Source organism: Pristiophorus japonicus, chromosome 14 (assembly GCF_044704955.1).
Source record: "Pristiophorus japonicus isolate sPriJap1 chromosome 14, sPriJap1.hap1, whole genome shotgun sequence".
In the NCBI taxonomy this organism is placed as follows: Eukaryota; Metazoa; Chordata; class Chondrichthyes; family Pristiophoridae; genus Pristiophorus; species Pristiophorus japonicus.
Window position 1 is genome coordinate 43,553,996 of NC_091990.1, and position 15,826 is coordinate 43,569,821.

Consider the following 15,826-nt stretch of genomic DNA (forward strand, 5'->3'; position numbering starts at 1 on the left):
CCCACATTGCTGTGGGTCTGGAATCACATATAGGCCAGGCCAGGCCAGGTAAGGATGGTAGATTTCCTTCACTGAGGGACATTATTGAACCAGATGGGTTTTTACGACAATCCGGTAGTTTCATGGTCACCATAACTGATACTAGCTTTTTATTCCAGAGTTTTTTTATTAACTGAATTTAATTCCACAGCTGTCGTGGTGGGATTTGAACTCACATCACCGGATTATTAGTCCAGGCCTCTGGATTACTCGTCCAGTAACATAACCACTATGCTACCGTTCCCCCCAAAATATGCCATGTTTGCATATGCAGAACCTGAAGAGAAATGTATTATAAATTATAATAATGGAAGGGAAGAGACCAGCGAACTAAAGTATTGGCATTATTCCTTATAGTAATTAAATGATAGCCACTGTAAAGAACATTGCATCTTGTACAAATATATCTGGACTGAACTTTTCCACGCATGATGCAGTTACCTGAACATGATGGAACAGGCTTGTTCCAGGAGGGTTTTCCATCCCCTCCCATGATGCAAGTCAGAGTTGCATAGCCAACTATCTCATAGCCACTGTCGCAGTAAAAGGTCACCGTGGATCCAAGCTTGAGGTCTGTTCCCACCCTTGTGCCATTCTTGATGGTTCCAGGATCGAAGCAAGATTCTCTGGGGTTCTCTTTAATAACAAAAAGTGCATTAAAATAATCGTTAATTGCTTTCTTGTTTACTTCCTTGCAAAAATGAATTCCATTGAATTTCAATGCTGGCAAATTGTGAAAAGGTCATGTGGAATCTGCAATTGTATTATCAAAGGCAATTTGTGCTTTTTACACCACTGACAACTCAAACACAACTGTTGCTTCTAACACCACGTTTTCCTGAATATTCTGAGCTGCAAGTCAGTGGTGCACACCTGAACATATAATTTCTTTACATTGGGGTGGTGTGCAGATTGGGGTTGGTAAACAAAACAGAAGCATCACAATAAATAAAAAAAAAGACTTGCATTTTTATAGCGCCTTTGACCACTTCAGAATGTCCCAAAACACTTTACAGCCATTGAAATACTTATTTGGAATGAAATCACATTTACATATATATAGGTATGCCTATTCACCAACAGATCAAATTCAAATCTTTGTCCCCATTTACAAATTCCCCATGGCCTCATCCCATCTTGCTTCTGCAGCCTCCTCCACCCCAAAACCCAACCTGTACTTTTAGTCCTCCGACTCTGACTGAGTATTCTCCTGTGGTGCTCCACACCATTGATGGGAGAGCCTTCAGCTGTTTCGGCTCTACTCTCTGGAGCATCTTGCTAAACCCCTGCATCCTGCTACTTCTCTCCCAGACTGCAATAAGCCTCCCCAAAACCAAACATTGGGCTATCTATCCTAACTCTTCCACCACCATTTGTTCTTCCTCTGTGTTGCACCGTAGGATGTTGCGACATTAAAGATGTTATATAAATGGATGTTGTTGCTGTCATTGAGTGCTGGTGACAAATTAAAGCATCAAGAAATTGAAATGTCACCAGGGGATATTTCCATTAACATCTGCATTTATTTTGTATCATTTATTCTCTGACACTCAATGCCAGTAGGCATGTCACCCATACTATCTTTTTGAAAAGAAAATACTTTTGAATAAAAAAGTTCAGTCAGAAAGTGGAAAATTGGAAAGGGGTATTGAAGTTAATCTCAGTTTTAATTAAAGGTTGATTTGTAAAAGGAATCCTGGCAATTAGATTCTTCCCTTCATAGGACTTCTGATGATTATACTCTTTAAAAGGGAACCTGGTGCTGAGATTCTCTTACGAAGAAGACTTGGTAGTGTTACTTAGTGGGATGTTACTGTGGGCTAGAAATTGGACACCACTGGGAACTGGGTGCAATTCTGGCAGTGCGCCAGAACGGAGAAGCACGAGGACTGTTCAAAATTCATCCTCGAGCCTCACCATCACAATTAAGACGCGTTGTGGGCTCATTTCGGCATGTGCCGAAGCCTACAGGTAAGTCGGGGAAGGTGTGGCGGGAGGGGGGAGGCTAGGAGGGGCCAATAGCTCCAACTAGTCTGCAGGAATGGATCAGAAACGAGTGTCGTTCTGACTACATTATTAAAATAGTTATTTTTTCAAAAAGGTGAGCATGGGTGATATGATGAGTGGAATTGCCTGTCAGAGTTTAAATGTTACAAAATAAATACAGATATTAATGGAAATGTCATTTTAATTTTGAAATGAGGCCAGTGCTCACTACCTAACAAAAGGCCTCGACCAATTTAGCACTGGGCCGAGCTCCTGTACAGATCAGGTACAGGCCTCTGTCCTGCTAAACTGCTTAGTATCACGCCTGGTTTTGTGCCTGGAAAACAGGAGCAACAATGTTGAACTTAGACTGCAATGGGTGGGGAATCCAGACACACAGTGGCAGTATGCTGGAGAATCAAAAGATAAGGAGCACTTCCTTTACAAGTTAGTCATTTTATGAATTTAAATAAACATTGGAATAGAGGAAATTGAATCTTTTAAGGCCAAGCTGTGGAAAACTCTTAGGGCCTGAGTTTGGTCAAACATAAGTTCCGCCCATGTACCATCGAAAGGACCGCTAAGATCCTGATGGTACTTTGGGCAGAAGTTTGGTGGAAAAAAAACAGCTGGCGGAAAAAATGGGCCTTACACGCCGATTCTGGGCAGTAGGTCGGATTCTGGGTGGCAAATGCGATCCTCGGCAAAGTAATGCTGAGGATAGAGTTGGGCACAGGGAGGGGGGAATGAGAAAAAAAATTTGCAACAAATGGAAAAAAATGTTTACAAATCCTTCAGAGGACCCTATCGACCAAAGTCGCTGCAAAAGAAATGAAGGAAACAAGTGCACTAACCTTTTCTTGCAGGTCTTCATACTTACAGTTCAGGCAAGACCTGCCTCCACGTGGCGGTCTTTCCTGCTGCTGGAGCGGAGGACCGCCCGGACCAATCTCGGGAAGGAGCGGGTGGGAGGACTTTTGTCAGCGGCACACGCCGGTGCATGCCAATGAATGTTCCCCAGCGGTCTTCTCTCCCCGCCTGCGTGAGGGCCTCATCAAACTCACTCAGAGGGGAGAGCGCCCAGAAAACAGGGAGACTGACGATTCTCGGCAGCAGCCGGCAGTAAGTCCACCAAATTCGGGCCCTATAGGTGTACCCCAGACTAATCTTATTGGCCCACAAATTTCGGTCGGAGGCTTCCTGCGGGTGGACGCCTCCAGCCAACAAAAGTACCTGGTGCTCCCGGAGTAACGTAAACTTGTGCTCCGAGGACTCCATTCGCAGTCCAGCGTATGGGCTCACACATCATTATCATCATCATCATAGGCAGTCCCTCGCAATCGAGGAAGACTTGCTTCCACTCCTGAAGTGAGTTCTTTGGTGGCTGAACAGTCCAATACAAGAGCCACAGACTCTGCCACAGGTGGGACAGATAGTCGTTGAGGGAAGGGGTGGGTGGGACTGGCTTGCCGCACGCTCTTTTCGCTGCCTGCGCTTGATTTCTGCACGCTCTCGGCGTTGAGACTCGAAGGGCTCACACATCCCAGGAATGTAAGCGCAACCTGGGATCACGTGGGCCTGGACCACCAATGAACATGGAGTATTCTCATTGATAATAATGGTGAGTTCCATTTGTACGCACTCCCATTAGATTCAATGAGAATACCCCCCCAAAATACACAGAAACACAACACAATAAATTTTTAAAAACACCTCACATATTTAAAATTAATTGAAATTGAATTTAATTAAATGTTTTGGACAAAAATTTTTTTTTTTTTTTAAATATGTTTTAACAGGGGTAAAAATAAACTTACCTTAATAGAGAGGGTTTTTAATATAAAAATTAGTGATAAAATTTAATTTTTATATCTGTTATAACTCTTACGCTGGTAAAAGCAGGCTATACACCTGCTTTTACACTCCAGGTGTAAGATTTTGAAGGACTTTCGCTGGGCAGGAGTTGGGCAAATAGCTCAAATCTCCACCCGTGAATCTCCATCCTTCTCCCTGGGTATGTGTGCGATCTGTCAAAAGAAATTTTGACAGTCCGCAAATGCCGGTTTTCGGTGCATGTGCGTCGCGCTCCGAGAACCAGCACTTGCGGGGCATCTTCAGGCACGTGCACACATCGTACACTCCAGGAGAGGCCGCAATTTATGGCCCATTATTGTGTATAATGGTTCCATCGGTCCACAATACAATAATAACAGTGCACCAATGGGCTCGCCAGCAAACTCATTTCCACGGTTGTTAATTGCAAGCGAGCAATACATCCAAACAAAACTGTTCACAGGCACTGATGCAAGAATGGTTCAGATTATATTCAGAAATATACAAACATTTCCTGTGTTTAATTACTGAAATGATTCTGCTCTTTGAAGCCGACAATTATTTTGTTTCAATCTCTTACACGGACAGCGCGTGTTCTGGCAAACTGGTAAGTATATGTTGGCAATCAAGGCCATGCTACTGTCGGGGGTGAAGCATACTGAGCTGATGAATGGATAGTTGCCCATTTTACGGTTGGCACTCTCAGGGGTTTGGCAGCAAGTCTCTTGCCCACCCTCTCATTCCAACCACTTTATGTAAGATCGGAGACCAATAGAGAGCTTAAAAAACGCAAAACAAAACATTAATAAAGGAGGAAGAGAAAGAAATTGATGCTTCTTAACTAAAACATAAAACCAGCTGGATAATAAATAGCAGGTTAAGACTTCAGATATCCCTGTACTGTTCAACCTGAAATGTACTTATCTCCCTCAGGAGATTTATGATTTAGGGATAATTTTCTCAACATAAGCTGGGGACAGGAAAATTACCCCCTATATGTTTGTCTTTGACCTCGTACTGAGATGGTCATACCAATAAGGGTTGGATGCAGTAATGTGGTATTGGGAGGTCTGAACAAGGGATGGAGCCAAATACTGTAGAGTTGCAATAAGAGTTGATTTTTCTTAAAAGTTGTTTTGTTGTTCAGTTTGGGTGCTGAAAACAGGAAAACAGATTTCACATGGCACAACTCAATGGTTTGAGTCTCTTCCAAGTAAAAGGATAAATATATCGTCAAACACTCTGAGGCAGGGATGATGTCCCACCTTATCGGATCTGGATGCACATGTTAAAACCAGTGAGTGGGTCACATATGAATATGTGGAGATGCAAACCCCAAATTGCCAAAGACTTCAAGCCATCTATTGCACATCTCATCCCTCTTCTTTCCTCTAATTCTCCCCCTTCTTCCTTCTTATTCACCCACCCCCCCCTCCCTTTGCACTCTCCTTCCACCCTGCCTCTTCCCAAAGTTTGAAAACTGGTGGTTTTCTCATTAAAAAAAATGTTATCCCTTATCTGAAGGCACATTTTGTTTGTACCTTTTCAGCAGAGATCATTATGGTGTTGCCTATTAGACCATGACCAAAATGATATCTCTGTTAAATTGCTGAAATATTAAAAAAACACTGACTGTAAACGCATTCATGCACACTGGAAAGAAACCCTTAAAATCAGGATATACAACTGTATTTCAGGAGAACCCCTATATCCTCATTAGTTTGGCACTCATTTGCATGATAGTCATAGCGTGGCTCAGAGCATTTTTGAAAACCTCCTCCACAGTCATAATGACAACTTGTTTATTTTACCTCTACATCTCTCTCACATTGCAGGGGAAAGTTTCACATTAACCAGGTCCATGTTTATTTAACTGAATACTTTACCAGAACACAATTGAGTCACTTAAACTCCACTACTTATGGCACTCCTTTGAATGGCTGCTCCTTTCCTTTATTACTTGGTGATGTAGTATGCCCACTACTATCTTTGAGTATTACACGGTGTTCGATAATACAATCCTTTAAGGGGAGTGCACAGATTAGTGATTGCATTTATTCACTTCAGTAGGTATCGTCAGGTTTCATGAAAAGCAATGTTCTCTTTTTTAAATGAGCTTGGTCTAACAATGTGATTCACACCATTGCCATCATAAGTCAAAATTATACCAGTCGAAATTGGCTATTGCGCCAGTTGGAGTCGGTAACCTCTCTTAGGCCAGACATTCTGCACCCGGTGCAGAAGTCCTGCCCCAGAAGCGAAATTGGGGTTACCGTCCCTAACAGGAAGTGGAGCGCAATGCTGCGCGCTCCACTTCCTGTTGGGATGTTATTCGGGGCGTTTCAACGCCCCTCCCCTTTCCTTAAAGGGGAGGGCCACTGCGCATTCTGCAGGGCTGCTACTGGCCTCCACTGGGCCACCAGGGCGGCACGGTGCTGTGGACATGGCCCGGCACCCAAACGGAGTGCCAGGCTGCATGACACGGAGCAGCAAGATGGGCCGACCAGTGAGTGGGCCAAAAGGACAACATAGCGCCGTGCACCACCCCTTTAACCTCCGCCCCGGGAACGGAGGTCAGCCCAGTTCACAACCCGCGGTGTGGAAAGGGGTCGCCACTGGGCGCTAAGTGGTGGCCGTGCAAGACGATGACGTCATCGCTGGTTGCGTGGTGGCCTGCGGCACTACTAGTGGGGTGCGGCGCTACCATGTTAGCCCCTCCGCTAACTCCCGCGCAATTTTGTGGGTGTCGATAGTGTCCCCACCCCCCGGGCGAAAACAGGTTCGCACCCCGTTAGCGCCCCCTGGATGCGCTAATGGAAGGTGTACAACAGGGGAATTTCGTCCCCATAAATCTCAGAAGATCTCTATTGATCCAGCAATTTGCAGAAAAGCAGGTAGGCCAGCCAGTTTGCAAGAAAATTAATGGGCCTAATAGACTGTACCTGTTCCTAAAAATATCGTAAGGAAATGGGAGAATGATGGCCTGTAAAATCCATTAAAATCCATATCTAATGCTGAGCTGCAGTTCATCTGTTTCATGACAATGAATTTGTTGACCTCTAAGTGAGTTGCTTCCTCCCTCCACTTTGAGGCGGCAGACATGTAAATAGACAGGGCATCAGATGAATGAATACAAGACAGATAAATGTGCTTAACTAGTTGAAAGCAACCCCAGCAGGTTTAAAGAAAAATAAAATCAATTGAGAGAATTATTTTTGCCTCTGTTACCATGGCAGATATCATCCCTCAGCCTTAAGGGCAGCAGAAGAATCTGCTCCCAGTGGATACTGAACTGTGGCCCAGTGTCATTTACCTTTTTAGTTCCTTTCTCTTCCTCCCTGTCTGCCGAGCCATGACACATCCTCGCCCCCATTAACAAACATGCCAAGCAGCTTCTCCTTGAGCAGACTGTCAGGTGCATCCTGCACCAACACAGGGCTTTCAAGAACCAGTCAGCTATGCTATTAATGCTCTGGAACTGTGCAACGTCATAAGAACAACAGATGGCTACAGAACAAATTCAATTATTATTCTTTTTAAAAATTACACATAATTTAAAGGAAATAATGAATTCAAATGTGTACATTTTTTTTTTAAAGACTTGGATGCATGATTGCTCACGTCTGAACTGTATGCGAAAGTCATCCCTGGGGTTTTGGTACAAGCAGAACTTTCTTGTTAATTATTGCTTACATAATGATCTGCTTGGATGAAAATGAGTTACCCATATATTCAAGAGCAAATCCCGTCATGCTGACAGAGGCGTCACTGCGAAAGGCCAGAAAGAGATTGTTGCTGCTGCTCTCGATTCTGTCAGGCACCTGCGAGCCTTGAAAGCTGCCAATCAGAGAACTGAGAGAGTCTGGTCCATCATAGATATGAAGGAAATCATAGCCTGGTTCCACATTGAAGCTGAAAGCACAGAAAAGGAACATGCTTCAATATGACTTTCAAAAGTAATTCAAGCAAAATTACAGTAATTTTGAAGGCTGCTTCATGGCCTGTGAGCACCTTCAATTTTCTTTGCAAAGTGGCCAAAAACCTACACCTTAGCAGCAGGGATCTTATTACGGAGATGCTTTGACATGAGAAAGCTTTTTTCTGTTAGCATTTGTCTTGCTCAATTGTCAGGATCACTGCTGAATAACATACTTTACTTTCAACTTGGGTTCAACTTAATTTGATTTTCTCACTCACCAAGCTATAGGTCTCCCACCTCCGTTCCAAAGCATTAAACCCCCAGGCCTCTATCATTGCCATTTAAAAGATGTCCCTTGAAGTGGGGAAGTAGATGAGAATGCCACCTTACCTGAGTTTTCCCACCTGAGGGATACATTGATTGTAAAAAAAAAATCATGGTGCAATCCGGAGTCCCGCCCAGATCTAGTGTCCCGCTACTCTGACACTGACTCTGGATTGAGCTAGTCACTGATAATTTCTATTATTTTGCCAGCAGAGGTTCGATGTTCATGTCTGTGAAATTTCCACAGGGAATAAAAGAGAGACTGGCCCTAAAGTTGCTGGGCTTACTCTGCCCATACAAATATAGCACAGTGGAACCTCTGAGCTTCCCCAAAGAGAGGAGGAGAAGAGAAACACAGAAGAGAAGAGACAAACACACAGAAGGGAGAGGAAGAGGGAAATACAGAAGGATGAGGGACACAAAAGGGCAGGAAGGGAGAGTCTCAGAAAAATGAAGGAGAGAGGCGACTTGTTACAGACTGACCAGTATCTGTATCTTTAATGACAGGGATGTGAGAGGCTGAGTTTTTTTGTACACAGTTGTAAAAAAAAAATCAGAACTTTTGTTATTGATTGTTTATTGTCACCAAGGATAGATCGTGTGAGCGGCATGGGCTGAAAGTATTAAAAAAATTAACATAAATTCACCTCTGATCTTCATCATTTCGCTGTGAGAAAATTAGGTGCGTCAATCCTGGAATTTCTGAGTGTAATATATAACTACAGTAGTAGTATTTTATGAACTTTTCGATATTCAATATGGCACACTAGATTATAAGGAACAATTGGCAAAGAGCAATTCCAAATTCCGCGAGCAAAAGCTTCTCCGAATAAAATCACAGATTTCTGCTGCACATTTTATTTAAGTTGAAATCTTGCTTTAGTTCTCAAAGAATTACAGGATGTGAAGTATATGAATGGGCAAGAATTTCTGAAGACCTTTCGTCTATCTCCAAGTGATTTGCACAGAAAATGGTCAAATATTGATATCAGTGCTGAATATTTTGCATACTGCTCAGATCGCATGGGGCTGTAATAATTGCTATCCTGGAACGCTGCTCAAATCAACACAACACAGTTCTTTAGCAAGGTTTCAGCAGGAGATAATGTCCGTGGCATCTTCAACAGTCCCAGGATGTGAACTCCTGTTGAGGAAAGGTCATGATGCCACCGTCCAGCTGTCATGCAACTTCTATTCTGCCATTTCCCAATTAGCTTGTTGCAAGACCAGTATGAAAGGGCTTTAATCATTAAAAATAGGACAACTGTTCTGCATGTCTGAGCAATATTTTAACATGTGCAAGTGAATATTACATTTTTATATTCATCGAACAACATTATATTTAACATTACTTAGAAATCAGGGTTTTTCATGTAACATTTAGCTGTTCATAGAGTTGGTCATTTTTCTCATCAATACTGATTATATATACAATTCTCATCTATTATCATGTCGATGTTATCACAATCAATGCTCTATGTGAAGTAGGTAATATATGCACTCTTTTCATTAGATCTCAACGTAGCGGGACTAATTGATTAGCTCTTTCAGAGTCAGCACAGGCACAATGGGCCGAATGGCTTCGTTCTGTGCTGTATGATTCTATTTTTTTTATACACAAAGCATCATCCGTACTTTACACTTTCCCACAGAGCCAGCAGACATCAGAAATTCGTTCTCAATAGTACATGCTTTTCATTGTGTTGGGCAGCGTACAGTGTTGAGGAAGCTCATTGCTGGATGCTACAGGGATGTTGAAGTGTCAAACTCATTGGCCTCAAACATATCCTTTCTGAGCCTATGGGCCATCAAAATCTAATTGTGCCCCCTCACCCGCTGTACATAATGCTGTACTGGATATTTACTGGTGCGAATCACTGGGTTTTCACGCTTTTAATCCAAATTACATGATGAATCTTTCACACTGAATCTTTCAACCTGCTCTGTACTTGCTCAGTGCACACTATGAGCCCAAGTTTCGGGCCACGCCTAGAACGGCGCAGCCCCGACCTGGACGACGTTTTTCGCGCCACAAAGTGCACCTAAAAAAAACTTCAGATTCTCCGGCTCCCTGCTGGTCCTCTGGAGCTGGGCATGGTGCAGCACGAGCTGTAGGGGGCGGAGCCAGGTCCCTGCGCTGAAAACAGTGCCGCGACCTCTGCACATGCGTGCTACAGTGGGCGCGCATGTGCAGTAGCTCCATGGGCCCAAAACTGTGTGAGAGGGGCCTGAAGCACGCAGCCCCTAGCCCTGGCCGAATGGCCTCACTGGGGCTGCATGCATAAGGCTGCCTCCCACGCCCAGCTCCTGCTTCCTCCAGACCCGACTTGACTCCCGCTTCCCCCCCGCCCCCGGACCGGACCTAACCCCGACACCGACCCGACTCCCGCTTCCCCCACCCCACCCACCGCCCCCAGACCAGACCGGACCCGACCCCCCGGACTGGACCCGACCCGCGCTCCCCGACCCCCACCCGACCTGACCTCCCTCTCCCTCCCTCCCCACCCCCCCGACCCGAACCGAACCGACCTCCCTCCCACCATCCCTCCGACCCGACCCGCGCTCCCGACCGCACCCCACGCACCACCCGGACCGGACCCGACCCAACCTGACCTCCCTCCCGCCACCCCCCCGCCCCCCCGCCCGAACCAACCCGACCTCCCTCCTACCCCCCCCGACCCGACCAGTGCTCCCGACCGCCCCCCCATCCCCCCGGACCCGACCCGACCAGTGCTCCCTCCCGCCCCCCCCCCGCCCCGACCTCCCTCCGCCCTCCCGCCCGAACCAACCCGACCTCCCTCCTACCCCCCCCGACCCGACCAGTGCTCCCGACCGCCCCCCCACCCCCCCGGACCCGACCCGACCCGTGCTCCCTCCGCCCCCCCGACCTGACCCGCGCTCCCGACCCCGGACCCGACCCGACCCAATGCCACCAACCTGTAAATCTGGTGCTGGGGAAGGGCTCTGCACGAAGTCTTGGGCCCGGCCGGGCCCGGCCCGTTCAGCCTCCCTCCCCCTTCTCCTTCCCCCCGCTTCTCCTTTCCCCCCCGCTTCTCCTTCTCCCCCCCTTCTCCTTCCCCCCCCTTCTCCTTTCCCCCCATTCCCCTTCCCCCCCTTCTTCTCCTTTCCTTTTTCCCTCCTTCTCTTTCCCCTTCTCCTCTCCCCCACCTTTCCCCTTCTCCTCTCCCCCTCTCCTCTCCCCCACCTTTCCCCTTCTCCTCTCCCCCCTTTCCCCTTCTCCTCTCCCCCCCTTTCCCCTTCTCCTCTCCCCCCCTTCCCCTTCTCCTCCTCCCTCTTCCCCTTCTCCTCCTCCTCCCTTCTCTCCCCCCCTCCCTTCTCTCCCCTTCTCCCCCTCTCTCCCTCTACCCCCCTCCTCCCCCTCCCCTCGCTGTCAGAAACACAGACACTGACAGACAGAGAGTGAGATACACACACAGACAGATAGAGACACTGACAGAGACACACTTGGGGGGGGGGGGGGCATCCCAGCACATTGTTGGAGGGCTCCTGGTGCTGCAGTCGGTAAGTAGAAAATGTTTTATTTATTGATTTTAAAAAAAAATTATTTCTTATTAATTTTTTTTGATTGATTTATTGGTTGATTTATTGATGTTTTTATCATTTATTATTGATGATGGCTCTTTATTTGTAAAACTGAAGTGTTTAATGTTTGTAAACTTCCCTTTAACCCCCCCACCCCGCATTCCCTACGCCTGATTTTCTAAAGTGCAGACAAAGTTTTTTCGAGCGTACAAAAATCTTCACTTATTCCATTCTAAGTTAGTTTGGAGTAAGCTTTCACTGCTGAAACTTTGTAAACAGGCGTAAGTGGCCGGACACGCCCCCTTTTGAAAAAAAAATTCTGTTCCAAAATGAAACTGTTCCAACTGACGAGAACTGGAGCAAACTAAATGCCGAGAATTTGAATTTCTAAGATACTCCGTTCTACACCAGTTGCTCCAAAAAATCAGGAGCAACTGAGGCCGAAACTTGGGCCCATATAAATCAGAAAAATCTCTGCGACTTGCATTTAATTTTGCAGCATTTTATCCTGAGAGTTTATCAGATGGGAACTGTAATGTTCCACAGTTAAGGTAATCATAGAATCGTGGAAAATTGCAGCACAGAAGGAGGCCATTCGGCCCGTCGTGCCTGTGCTGGCTGTTTTGAAAGAGAAGTCGTGCTTAGTCCCACATCCCCGCTTTTTGCCCGTAACCCTGTAAGTTCCTCATCCTCAAGTAGCTGCCCATCTCCCTTTGAATCAACTGATTTTCATGCAGAACTTACCTCTGAAATGCCAGAGCAATGACGTAGTCGGATGATACGGTCACTTTCCAATCACATTCCTTGCCGTGAGGATAGGGCTCTGGATAAAAGGGAGATAAGATGATTCCTGTGGGCCCGGTTAGATTCCCTCCGCAGGGTGCTGGGAAAACAAGAGAAAATTAAGAATCAGAAGATCCTGAATTTAGGAAATAAGATTAAACAAAACAAAAATAAATCTGCAGGGTTAAAGATAAAACATTTCAAGTAATGATTCCCCACAACCATTCATGTCGGGCTGCTCTCTGTTTTGGAGGTCAGATGTATCGGACAGCAGCTGGCAAGTCACTTGTGTCAGGATTTCCCCCCCCTCTTTTTTTTTTGTCTTGCCAACTTTCACCCTCACATCTCTGAAAGGCAGTGACTTCTTAAAGTTAATTTCACAGGCACCATTTGCCTTCCAGTACCTTGCAGCTTTTATTGACATGCGTGCGTGCGATCACTTGGCAACCGATACGGGCCACATGCCATAATGATTAAGGATATTGCCCATGCAAATTGGGGGCCTAATGCCTGTTGCAGGCCACTTCCCAAAATTGGTTGGTGCATGAGCACCCTGACCCCGGTAGTGTCTCCCTCCACCCGCTTGGTGGGTGTAATGTATGTACATAAGGCCTGCCCACCAACAGGGAACACTACCGTCAGAGGTCCTAAGGTCATAGGTACACTCGTGCTGGGCCTGGTATATAACTTGAACTTTACCTTTGTATCTTCACTTCTGGAAGCCAGTAAAGACTGACCAGGTTACACCTAGTCACTGGCTCACAGTACGAAGTTCATTGTATCATTTCATACACTACAGTGGGCCAGTCACGGAATTGGTTCTGAATAAATGTCCCCCATCTTCAGTTGTCCGGGTCACCATTCTGGCCTGGACCCCACCTGTGGGGACCAATTTCACCCACCTGGAGGCCGGTACACATTAACTCCCTTGGTGTACTGGCCTCCAGTGACACGCCAGGTCAGAACTGAGCCAGGCCAGCTAGAATTTCCCTCGACAACATACACTTGTAGGGAGCATGCTGAGGTTCCGCCCCTTGCAAGGAATGTTGGGAACTCCCAGAATCAGCAGAGGCCCAGCGCAACCAGGCTTCGATCATTTTCCGGTATGTTCTGCCAGAGTTAGTGATGGACTAGAAAAAACTGCCAAGGACCCTCAGCATCTTATTCTATTTAATTGTATTGTTTAGAACTCTTTCTCTCTCAGCAAGAGCTACCCAAGAAGATTTATGTGATATGATGTTATAAATATACATTCTACAGTTCTTGCTGCAGACGTCAGCAGTCACCACAGTAGTTATCAGCTCTGTATTACGTTAAAATGTCAGCACTACCTTTGTCCAGCCATCGCTTTGTGTATCTATTCATGTGATGTCTGCTTTCAAGATTCGAAGTCCAGGATAAAATATTACTGGTCACAAAGAGGGGAGATCTATGGGGCTTCCTACAGCTTTTAGACTTTTTATTTTTATGTTTTTGTCAATAATGCTCCAGTCAGAACCATGACTCCTTGGCAAAACGTGCTAAATTGGCTGCTGAAGCTCCCTACAGCTGGGGTTCAGGGAGGGTCATTCACACAAGTGACCTCTCAATTCCATTTTTCTTCGAAAGTGCTTGTAAGACAGCTGTCGCTAAAACAGTTGCCATTAAGAAATGGAATGATCTGGGATACTAAAGCCTATACAGGTTGAATCTCTCTTATCTGGTGGCACCCCTCGTCCGGAACCATTCCCGGCCACCGGATGGCACATGCGCAGAACTCCGACATGAACAAATTGAAGTTCTTCCTCGCTGCCGACTCCTGCAATCGCTGGCCTGACCCCGTGATCCACCGCCACCGCTCGCCTCCCACGCCCGCCTCACGATCTCTCTGGCGCACTCCCAGCCCCAAGTTAGCCAGCCCCAATATCCCCTTGCTCAGTACCTGCACCATCCAATTTAACGTGACCTCCCCTCGTCCAGCAAAATCCCTTATTCAGCACAGGCCAGGTCCCAAGGGTGCCAGATAAGAGAGGTTCAACCTGTACATGCTATTGTTTAGTCATGATGAACACTGTTATATACGTGGACTAGTATATACTCTGTACAGCCACCAAAGGGCTCATTCCCTGGAGTCCCAAGGGATCCCATAATCCCTTGGGAGTACAGGTATTTAAGAAGGCTTCACAGGTTGGGGAGGCACTCTGGAGACCTGCAATAAAAGACTAAGGTCACACTTTACTTTGAGCTCACAGTATTCAGTCTGACCCTTTCTCCATACCCAACAACTAGCAATGAGATACAGATAGCGAACAAAAAGATGCAGAGAACAGTGGGCATCCTGGACAAATTTTCGGAGGGAGATGATTGGGAAACTTTTGTGGAGCAACTCGACCAATACTTCGTGGCTAATGAGCTAGATGGGGAAGAGAGCGCTGCCAAACGTAGAGCGATCCTCCTCACCGTCTGTGGGGAAGCAACGTATGACCTCATGAAGAATCTGCTCACTCCAGCGATTTGTGCACACTGGTCCGAGAGCATTTGAACCTGAAGGAAAGCGTTCTGATGGCGAGATACTGGTTCTATACCTACAACAGGTCTGAAGGCCAGGAGATGGCGAGTTATGTCGCCGAGCTGAAACGCCTTGCAGGACATTATGAATTTGAAGGACATTTGGAGCACATGCGCAGAGACTTTGGCATTGGCCACGAAACCATACTTTGCAAGCATTTGACTGAAGAGACCCCAACCTTGAGTAAGGCCATAGCGATAATCCAGGCATTCATTGCCACCAGTGACAATACTAAGCAAATCTCTCAGCACACAAGTGCTGCTACAAGTACTGTGAACAAAGTGATGTTGTTTTAGAATCGTAACGTACAGGGCAGATCACCAATGCCTGCAGCTACACGTCTGCAGATGTCTCAGAGTCCACCATCAAGGGTGATGAATGCAAGGCCATTAACACCTTGTTGGCGCTGCGGGGGTGATCATCATTTCCATTCATGCCGATTCAAAGGATACGTTTGCAAGGGCTGTGGAACAATGGGAAACCTCCAATGAGTGTGCAGGCATGCTGCTAAGCCTGTTAAACCTGTTAAAGCTGCAAACCACCACTTTGCAGAGGACAGATCCACGGAGGATCACTATGAACCAGAGCCTCAGATAGAGGAGGCAGAGGTATATGGGGTACACACATTCACCACGAATTATCCCTCGATAATGCTGAATGTTGAACTAAATGGACTCCCAGTGTCAATGGAGCTGGACACGGGCGCGAGCCAGTCCATCATGGACAAAAAGACTTTCGAAAGATTGTGGTGCAACAAGGCCTTAAGGCCAGTCTTAACTCCAATTCACACGAGACTAAGAACTTACAAAAAAGAACTGATTCCTGCAATCGGCAGTGCTACTGTCAAGGTC

At 46.3% G+C, this 15,826-nt stretch overlaps 1 protein-coding gene across 1 annotated transcript in view; it reads right to left on the reverse strand.

The window, feature by feature from the left end:
• csmd2 (CUB and Sushi multiple domains 2) overlaps positions 1 to 15,826 on the reverse strand; it is a 778,395-nt gene that overhangs the window by 368,476 nt on the left and 394,093 nt on the right. Inside the window, exons 23-25 of the mRNA XM_070898713.1 lie at positions 12,389 to 12,527; positions 7,583 to 7,770; positions 481 to 675 (exon numbers count right to left, since the gene is read on the reverse strand). Of these exons, the coding sequence (XP_070754814.1) occupies positions 481 to 675; positions 7,583 to 7,770; positions 12,389 to 12,527 (522 nt within the window). The remainder of the gene's footprint in view (positions 1 to 480; positions 676 to 7,582; positions 7,771 to 12,388; positions 12,528 to 15,826) is intronic.